Source organism: Porites lutea, chromosome 11, assembly GCF_958299795.1.
Source record: "Porites lutea chromosome 11, jaPorLute2.1, whole genome shotgun sequence".
In the NCBI taxonomy this organism is placed as follows: Eukaryota; Metazoa; Cnidaria; class Anthozoa; order Scleractinia; family Poritidae; genus Porites; species Porites lutea.
The window spans coordinates 26,521,101-26,531,337 of NC_133211.1; the positions used below are offsets into that span (position 1 = coordinate 26,521,101).

Genomic DNA, 10,237 nt, shown 5'->3' on the forward strand with positions numbered 1-10,237 from the left:
CACTCACCCGTTAAACTGAATCGCGTCAGCTTGACAAAAAAGCCTTGACCATTGATATAAAGTCAGCAGGTATCCCAAATGAGCAACTTAACTATGAAACTGTGTCGTGTGTGTCGGGCTCGTGTGAATAAATGAATAGATCTCTTGGTAACATCCAAGTACACAACAAGTGAAATCAAAAGAATTGTTTAGGTAATCAGCCACAGGATTAAACACCTGACTCAGCGAGAAATCAGTAATGAAGCTTTTGTGGACAATTTATCTCTCCGCTTGGCTCGCACTTGTTTATCTATTCACAGTGTCAGCTTTGCCAGGTAAGACAAAAGAGTTTGGTCCCTTGCCGGTAATGTTAACTATGAAGTGCTATTAACTTTATTGAGCTCATACAACTGAAGGGAAAACTCAACCGTTGAACAATCTCTTTGAAGACCCGGGAATATTGAAACTACCGGAGTTCGTTAAGCACGTGTAACAACTGAACACTGGGGCGTTTTCACTTAAAGACTAGTGTTTCCTTTCTAAGAAACTAGTAGCGAATAAAAAAGAGATCAAATTGGTTACGCAGGTGTTTTGTTTTCTTGTTTTCATTAAACATTTGTTGCCATTTTTAACAATAAGCAAAAGACAATCGCGGCGTATTTCAAATATTAGAACAACATTAAAATCACTAAGCACATTAAATATAACGGTTCATCAGCCACAAGAATTCCTATAATTAAATTACAGCAAAAATGAAGACTTCACAATAGCCCTTTTGGAAGAGGTAATAAGGCTATTGTTTTGTATTAGCGTACTTGTATATAATATTTCAGTTCTAAAAAAAACCTTTGCTATGTCTCAAGAGTTTGTAATTCATTCCTTAAGTGTGAAGTTTTCCTTAAGAGCTATCGAATAATTCTTTTTTTATTGACGTATTTGTTTTTCATTGACCTGGAAATGTTTAGAATTCCCACCTTTGAATTTATTTGCGCCAGGGTTACTCGCGAGGATGAATTTTGGGCGTTAACCAAGAAATGCTTGGTAGACTCACGGCTCGTATTGTTTACTGTTTTGAACTACAAACTTGTAGACTTGTAACCTTTATTTTATTTCCCTGGAAATTAAAAATTTGAAAATTTTCAGCTATGAATTATACAGTGTCAGAGTTAAATTTCTTTACTCGAATTATTAATAAAAGAAACCACCGACTGGACTGAACGCGAGGGTAAGTTTTGGGCGCTATCCATGAAATGCTTGGCCTAGACATTGCTCAAAAACCGTTAAAAGTTTTGAATAGTTTTTTTGCTTATCGTTTGCGACTAGGCAAAAAGTGTAAGCAAACAGGCTTTTACGGCGTGAATGTCAAGAAATGTTTTGCTTGAAACGGACGGAAATAGTCAAGTCGGTTAAGACAGTACAACAGAAATACATCAAATTAGAACTATAAGATACAAAATAGAAATTTAATTAATGGCATAAATATGGTTGCTGTTTGAAAGAGTGAAATGACATCTGTTCATTTTTCTCTACATGCAAAAGTGGTAATAGTAAAAAAATGTCATACAAAGAATTATTTCTATATATAGTTCAAATTAAAAAGTTAGTACAGTCAACAGCCCCGGTGCGGACAAATCGCTTTTGTGGCAATCCTAGCCAAATCACAGACAGAAGTTAGATCGTGGCCGCGGAATAACAAGCCTTCTCCTAGGAAGAGTACAATTTATAATTATCGCTTTTCAGTTACCTCGCTGTTAGAAATTGCACCTTTGTACTCGTTCGTTTATAAAAGTTATCACAGATATAACGCCCCAATATTTTTGCAGGTTGTCGTTTTGTTTCACAGAACACTAGCAAACACTGTGTAAATGAAACGCGTGATCAGACGTGTTTTTAAAAGAATTAACTCTATCAAAAGAAACAGAAAACGGAACAAAAACTACAATTGAGATTTACCAGGAATCAGATTCGTTGTAAACATTTAAACTTTGCGTTTGATCATGCAAAAGAGAAAAAAAAAAGAAACATTTTCAATCATGTTTTACTTTTGTTTGGCGGACAAAAGGTTCACATATTTTAATGCCCGTCTGTAAACCAAGAGCCAAAAGGACGACTGCTGTGCTACAAATAGTATTTAAACCAGACGATTCGCAACGACGATTTTAGCGCAACATTAAACGCGCACGTTGAAGAGTTACTAGGAAGAATATAGGCGCGAGGGAGGTCATTAAACACGTTGCGGGCTTCTTGTTTCTGCTTAAAAATGAGCATGCATGCGTCGTTACCCAACAGTAATTTGCCTAAGTAGCAAAACCGTGATCACCGAAAACGGAAAACCAGTGAGACGATTCTTTATTAATTTCCTACTGATTAGCTAGGATCTTATCGAAACCTTACAGTGAGAAAGTTGGAAAATCTGCGTGCAGTTTCTGGAACGTTTTCACTTTCCTTTTAAACAATAGTACAAGTAAAAACAGTCAAAAACATTTTGAGGGGATGACTTAGGGGATGACCTGACTGGTTCTTTGCGCATGCCTGTCAGTCAATCACTTAGCACTAATAAGGAAAATCCAAGGCAACGAATATCAGATTGTCTTAAAAGAAGACTTTAAAAGATCGTATCACATTATTTCAAATGCGCTAATTGTAACACATGAGCGCGATGAAGGTGCTAGATTGCTGCTCGCCGCACTGCATTTCAAGGTTGGTAAATCAGTTAAACCCTGTTAATACGGACACTTGGGGGGGGGGGGGTGGGGGGGGGGGGCATAGAAGTGTCCGTATTAAGCGAGTTGAATTTAAAATGTAAGAGCTAGGGACAAGGAGAAATGTCCTTAATAACCTATCAGTATTAAGCCGGGTTGAATTTAGAGAAAAGGCGAGGGCTTTCTTTCCCGAGCGGCAAAGCAAACTGTCCAGAATAATGAGGTGTCCATATTAAGCGGGTGCAGGGGTCCGTAAAACGAGGTTTGACTGTATTTACGTTTAGATGACTTCCAGCAACCAACCATTCTTGAAAAAAAATAAGAAACCACTTGCATTATAAATACCCATTTGTGAGTGGAAATATCACAGCACTTTTTTTCCTATAAAAACAAGCACTAAACCCTCTCAGCCTGCTTTGTTGTTTGCTTGATATGATTATACTCTTCATTCACAGACTTAAAGTACGAACTTCTTGGAAAAGCATAATAAACAGTACTACTGAAAAGGTCTGCTCGGTAGCTTTCATTTGAATGGCCACACCCCGAACTTTTACTCACAGACTCGAAAGTTGCAATCATCTTGAGTATAGTAAAAGGGAAGCACAGTAAAGTTATGTAGCCTCTCAGTTCATTTGAATGATTACACTTGGGGATTTCACTTACAGTCTTAGATAAAAAATAAAGGTGTTGTTTTTCAATTCTTTTCAGCCAGCAGAAACTTTACAGTAGTGAAGTTGTTCCCATCTCCTGTTGAGAAAAAAGATCTCGGGGGTATCTCGATGCCGCCGGATACCGGAAAAGGTCTCATGGCCGACCAAAAATCAGCCTCCCTGGGTGAATATGCGGACGAGTTCCGCTTTCATAGGCCTGGGTTCGAGCACGTGCCTGGAAGTGTTTCACTGGAATCCGCTGCAGATCCGGGACTTTATCTACGATACAAGAATTACAAGTTTCATTTGGAAAAGGCGAATCCCTCGGGAGTTTTTGGTAAGGCCTGTTTCAAACGTCGTGCTACTGCCTTGCTAAGCTGGCTCGATTGTAGCTCGACTGCAGCACGACACTAGCACGACTTGGTTTCAGACGTCGCATTTAATTCAGTCGAATAGAACGGCTGTTGCCGAAAAAAAAACACAAAAATAAAGAAACGGTTAGGCAAACTTTTAAATGTACTTTAATGTATTTCTAATTTATGAATTGAGTTCGGCACGGCAGAAGCACGACGTTTGAAACCAAGTCGAGCTACTGCCGTGTACCATGGCAAAGCTTGCCGTGCTACACGGCAGTAGCACGACTTGGTTTCAAACGTCGCGCTACTGCCGTGCTAAAGTCGAATTTAATTGTATCAGTTTAGTTCGCCACGGCAGTAGCACGATGTTTGAAACGGGCCTAAGACACTTGGTGAAATACGGTGCGTTACGTAAACGACTGTTGCAGCTCTTTAAATTCACAAAAGCAGAATAATTTCGCTGAGATCGTGCTACGCTTAATTCTTTTTTCCAGCTTTCTACACCACTTCGATTTTCTCGACTTCTCTTCTTTTAGATCTAAGAAAGATATTTTTTAAAAAGTTTTAATTTTAGAGTAAATATCTCACAGCCTTTAAGCTGAATTACACATTTACAAAAGTGAATTCCGTTCCTTAAAACAAAACAAACAAACAAAAAACAAAATCCTCACAAAATAAAATAAAAGTTATGTGAAAAACGGACGATTTGGGTCGACACAGTAAAAAAGTAAAAGCAAAATTTAAGTTGGACAAGAAAGTAAAGCCGTTTTTTGCATCGTTTCATCAATAGACTAAGCACATTCCTCTATTTTTCCGTGTGATCGTCGAGATCGAGCGCTATGCGTTACAGGCGGCCATGTTAAGATGGCCGCCCATACCGGTAAGCGCTCGATGATATTACGATAAAATATGGTCTTTGAACAATCTATTTGATCAGTTAACGAAAGCCTATTTTCTACAAGTGAATCAGGTTAATTTTGAAGGTCGCGTAATGGTCAGTGAAAGTTAGTACTAGGAACTGAATTATACTGACAAAATACCCGAATTTTCATTCCAGAGAAAGATTCGACATTCATCGAAAGAAAGACTCAAACTAAAGGAGCATCTGCTTACGAACTTTTCAATCATCCAGGCTGGTTCATGTGTCATGATACCAAAAGCAAATTTGGTCTCGTTGCAAAGAAGCTCGGAATAGGAAGCAATGAGTTTCTCGTAGGATGTTTATATATGGTTGTGGCACAAAATCCAACTCGCAAGAAGAGCTTTGTGGGGAAGACTATGAAAGAAGAAGACGCATCCTCAAGGGAAAGTATTCACAACATCACGGACATTATTTCTAACGACGTTTCAGTGAAAAATTTAGCGAAACAACTCGTTGTTGGAAATGGGACCGCAAATCCAGTTGATAAAACTATAGGACGTGTTTTGAGCAAGAAAAATGGGACAGTTAAAAACGATCAAGCATCGTCTAAACCGCTATTAAATTCCACCTCGTTCGGAAACACCACCGCGACCAAAACTATGGATAAAACGTTGGTAAATAAAGCAGTTGCGAATTCTACGAAGACAGCAACCTATTCTAACGCCAGTAAACCACTAAATGACCAGAAAACTTTGACAGACCCACTTGTAACAAATTTCCCACAAAACACGCCAATGTCGAAGACGGGTTTGCAAAAAGAGACGAATGGTATGGCTGGTGGCCAAAAAGGAAAACAGCCGTTGCAAACGGACAAGAAAAAAGTTCAGGATCCTTCCGTGGGACTTTCGCAAAGTACAAAAAATAATAGCAACAAAGACGTGGGGGTGAAACAAAAGAATCCAGTTTCTGGGTCTACAGCAGAGGGATCAGTGGCAGACGATTTGCAAAACGCTTTACAGGGTGCGTTTATGGCTGCGAAACAACCAGCCCAGATGGGACTTAGTACAGCGCAGAATTCAAACCTGGGAAAATTAGGAGGTCCTGCGTTAACAAAGTTAAATCATCAGCAAAAGAGTGTGAGTGGTCAGCATCCACTAGCGCTAAATAAAAATGGACCAAAGCAGTTTGATCTTCATTTCGAATTTCCGACTGACAGTCCAAACCTTTCTGGTCCAGCTCAGTTGTCACTTCCTGGTCAACTGGCACAGATTACAGCCAAGGCCTTAGGACTTTTTCAAAACGCCGCATTGAAAAACGGTCGACAGGGAACACAACAAATGGGGCAGCACTACACAAAAGGGGCTGCTGGTTTACCTTTTTTACATAAACCACAACATCAACAAAGACCGCAACCTCAGGAATTTCGCCAGCCTTTGCCTTACCTAAATCAACAAATGCCCCTGCGAACAAAACCTATCAGTCATCACATCTCCCCTCAAGCAAGCCCTCTTGGCCCTAATTTCATAAATATGCCCGTACGTTCAGGAAGACCATTGCAACAGTTCGCAGTTAAAAGTCCCGGCGTGCAGACACAATTTCCATACACACAATTTCCAATGCTGTACAGAGGTTACAATTATCAGCATCCCACAAGATCCGAGTGGGAGGGAAAAGCCTCCGTTGGAAAGCAGAGCTTAGAAGGAAACAGAGTTCAGTATCAGCATAATACACAGGGAATAGCGCAAAATTTCCGGCATAAAACCAGCGAAAACCTAGACAATGACAGTAAAGATTTAGATAAACAAGGTGAGAGAAACTACAAAAACAAGGTCGCAAATCGACGACATCTATTCTTTTTCACTCTAAATGATTACTTGTCCGACCAGGTCACAAAAACAATTATTCTGTGCCCTAGTTTGTTCTTATTCAATATAGGGAATCATTTTGTTTTGGCGTTTCAACACGATTTTTATGTTCGTATGAGAATAAATAATTTTTGCTCCATTTTACACGGCAAGCGCCGCGAGTTCCCTCGCGTGACTACTCGCGACTCCCCCAAACGCAGGCTACAATACAATACATTTATCATAACAACCACTGTAAAAAGTTACCTTAAGAAAACTCTAGAAATGCAAAAATGTTCAAAGTTTATTTTTTGGTTAAAGGATTTACCCGTAGTGAGCAAAGCATTTGAATGATTTATGAAAATATTTGAATTTTCCATGAGGAGACCCACTTTACTTTGAGAGCTGTAAGAACAGGTTAAGTTATTTCTCTCCTCAGACAAATGCATCAGTCTTAAATTCATCAATAAAGTTCGCAAGCCCATCCAACTGGTGTCTAGCATGAAGCTGGGAGGCTACCTCATCACTGCAGAGACCTTTAAACTCAAGACTGTCTTTAAACACCCGCACAAGCACCATCACGTGATCTTCTACGCGCGTGACGCCGATGATAAAGACAACGAGGTGATGCTAAACAATAATAACGCAATCGCTGTCACGCCAGGAGGATGTGACCTGCCATTCAGGACTGTGTTGCTGTCACATCATGGACAAATATCAAACGACGGTGGGTAACAACGGAAGACTTGGAAACTGCACACCTACCCCTCCCCTAACTTCCAAAGGACTTAAGGGATGGGTAGGTGTGGAGAGTTCCCAGAATCCCATACTGATTCTAACCCATGTGATGGGAGCTTGAGCAATGACAACGGCGACCGCAACGAAAACGGCAAAAAGCAATAGGTCTAGATTGGCAACTTAACAACTTTGCACGTCGGCATCACGCTTTTTTGTACATTTCTTTACCGTCGTTGCACAACTACGACGTGAAACTTCCTAGTTTCACTTTTTATGGAAGACGTGAAAACGCAAGACAACGATCTTCTTTTTCTTTTCTGAACTTAGATACCGTCCTTTAGAATCAACTCCAGAAGAATTTCCCAACAATAAACAAATTGTATGAAATGGAAGACTGGAGCAATAAAGTTTGAAACAGCGCTTAATTATATCGACACGCTTTTCCCCCGACGATTCCTTTAATGCGTTTTGCACTTATAAACCACTTTGTCATTATTATATTGTACTTGAAAATGGAAGAAAAGCAAAGACTCTAGCAGGCAGTAAAACACTGAGATTAAAAAGTCACAACCCTGCGATGAACTAGCATCCATCCCGTCCAAGGGGGAGTAGTAATACTCCTAGGCATGCTTTATGCTAAGGAAACCGGGATAAGCTTCGGTGCTCGTTTGCGCCTTTATCTTTTTTAATCTTTAAAAAGTCACGTCAATTCTTTATGAAATCTACTGTCGCTCCTAGCCGAAGCACGGCACGAAATCGCCCTGTGAGATGGATTCCAAACACGAAATTGTATTTCGTGGCATATTGGGATGTAATACTGATTTAAAATCGCATCCTAAGATAACTGACTGAACTCCCGGCAGAAATTGAACATCTTCGCGCAGCAGATGAGTACGAAGGATCAAGAGAAGCAGCAAGGAAAGCTGTCAGAGGAGACGAGAACTTTTCACAATGGACCGCTTTTGGATTATGTGCGGCAACTTGTGGAAGGAGTATACAAACAAGAACACGCTACTGTCTGCCAGGAAAGATCTGCAGTGGAAAGACTCTAGAGACAAGGACATGCATACAGACGCCATGCCCAGGTAAGATGTTTTCTGTTTGTTTGGCTTGTCTTGTCTTGTTTGTTTGTTTAATGGCAACGCGGAATGAGAAATCTATACATCACCTAAAATAAAGTGTAAAAAATTTTTACAGTCAAAGTCCGAGCGTTAGAGCGCTGGAATTGCAATTCGGAAGCCCCGAGTTCAAGGCCCAGCCTTGTCCTTACCGCGTGCAGTGCTGAATTTGTTCTCGGTAGTCCCGAGTTCATACCCTCGGCCACGCTAGTAAATAGCCACCTGGTTTGCCTCCGGCCAGTTGGGACTCTCAACCCTGTTAAGTTTGATGTCAATTATTTGTAAATATCACCGAGGGTTATCATTATCACTATCGCTGAGGTGTCTGGCATGTTTGTGTCAGTGATAATCTTTTAAAACTTTCAGTAACACCATGTCTCAGCACGTACGGTGGAAAATGTTGTGCGCTTCCTTTCGTATACCGCGGAGCTGCGGTAAGCCGCTGTCTGCTTGACCCACAGACTCAACGTTCTTGGTGCGCAACAACGCCCAACTTTGACAAGGAGAAAAAATGGGGTTATTGTCAACCAACAGGTACGTGAGAAAGTCTACACTATCTGCTAGGTTCAAAATTTTATTCCTAGCACGCGACTTTGCAAACCGTAACGTTAGGAGCACCTAAATCTTGTAAGCATAATAAACCCTTCCACGGTTCTTTCCACTTTTGACATGGAAAAGTTACGGAAAATCTGTTGACACCACTGGCAAGAGCGCCTAAAATTTAGCAAAATTGCCAAGTTTGAAAGTAATACGTGTTGAGCGAGCGAAGATATATCGCCGTGAAAAGTCGTGAAAATTTACAGATGTTTGTATGGTATGGTGGGGGACAAGTCCCCCCCCCCCCCCACTCCCCCCACCATACAAACACCTGTACAATTTCGCGACTTTAAGGAGCTATATCTTCGTTAATTTTTAACAAACCACTTTCAAACTTGGCAATTTTACCGATTTAAAGGCGCTTTTTCCAGTAGTGCTGACGGATTTTCTCTAATTAACCCATGTAAAAAGTAAAAACAACCGTGGCAGGGTAAATATTTTCCAGATTTTTAAAACACACAGCTATTAAGGCCTTTACCGTATGAACTAAACCCTCAGACAAAGGCACTGATAGCAGAGATGGTCAGGATTATAAGTATGGAAGGAAAACAAACAAACAAGCAAACAAGCAAAACAAAAAGCCAATGAAATCTTGAAATTATACTGACAATAATGGGCCATTTTACTACTACGGCCAGAATCCTTTTCGTTTTTCTTTTCATATTTAAATTTGGTAATCCCAGCAAGGTTTAAATAACAAAAGCCCTAATTTGCACTAGAAAGGGTGCCCCTGCTATTTAACCTGCGCCGACAGCGCTCTAAATGCCTAAAACAGCTATTGCACATGCTCTGCCATCAAATATTTTTAAAATCTCATTATTTCTTTTCCTTTTAGATCATCGTACACAGCACATTGCTCCAGTTATTAGGAGCTATCTTCCGCGGTCACCTGGTCAGCAGTCTCGGCCATTGATAAGTCAGTGCTCCGTGACCTGTGAACGATTTTGTATGAGCTGGTGCCCAAAGCATTGTTGCGTCATGGCTAAGCATCGATAAAGCACTTTATAGACTTAGTAAATCAATGACTAGCTTACGCACCTACGACAGCGACGTCAACAAAAACGTCGCTCAAAAAGAAAATTCGCGCTGTCACAAACTTATCGTCAGTGATTATTTTGTTTTGTACTTCTCTCAGCAGCGAGAGGAGTATGCGACTCGAGGGAATGTCTGAAATTCAGGCTACTCTTAAACGATGTGATAAAAATTGCCGGCTCCAAAACGAAGTACTATGGTATTGCCTACAAGACGCAGATTTAGGATGCGGAAAGCTATATGATAGTGAAAGCATTATATTAACTGTCGCAATAAGAGGTTTTCAATTTGCCTTGTTTTAACCTTCAACATTAATTTTCTGGGTTTTTTTTTGGCTCATTCTAACTTATCGAAAAAAG

General features: G+C 40.3%; 1 protein-coding gene across 1 annotated transcript; it reads left to right on the forward strand.

Moving 5' to 3' along the window:
* Window positions 1-178: 178 nt before the first annotated feature.
* LOC140953380 (uncharacterized) lies at window positions 179-9,905 on the forward strand. The gene is made up of 7 exons (XM_073402864.1): window positions 179-314; window positions 3,390-3,668; window positions 4,745-6,355; window positions 6,833-7,120; window positions 7,995-8,216; window positions 8,616-8,783; window positions 9,682-9,905. The coding sequence occupies exons 1-7, from the start codon at window positions 239-241 to the stop codon at window positions 9,840-9,842; spliced, it is 2,805 nt and encodes a 934-aa protein (XP_073258965.1). The 5' UTR covers window positions 179-238; the 3' UTR covers window positions 9,843-9,905.
* The last annotated feature ends 332 nt before the right edge of the window (window positions 9,906-10,237 follow it).

Bases quoted from the DNA above. Each gene is read 5' to 3' on its own strand.
- LOC140953380 (XM_073402864.1), top strand. From the start codon at position 239: ATGAAGCTTTTGTGGACAATTTATCTCTCCGCTTGGCTCGCACTTGTT. The intron at 3,669-4,744 runs GTAAGGCCTGTT...TTTTCATTCCAG, and splicing joins GAATCCCTCGGGAGTTTTTG to AGAAAGATTCGACATTCATC. The intron at 7,121-7,994 runs GTGGGTAACAAC...AACTCCCGGCAG, and splicing joins TGGACAAATATCAAACGACG to AAATTGAACATCTTCGCGCA.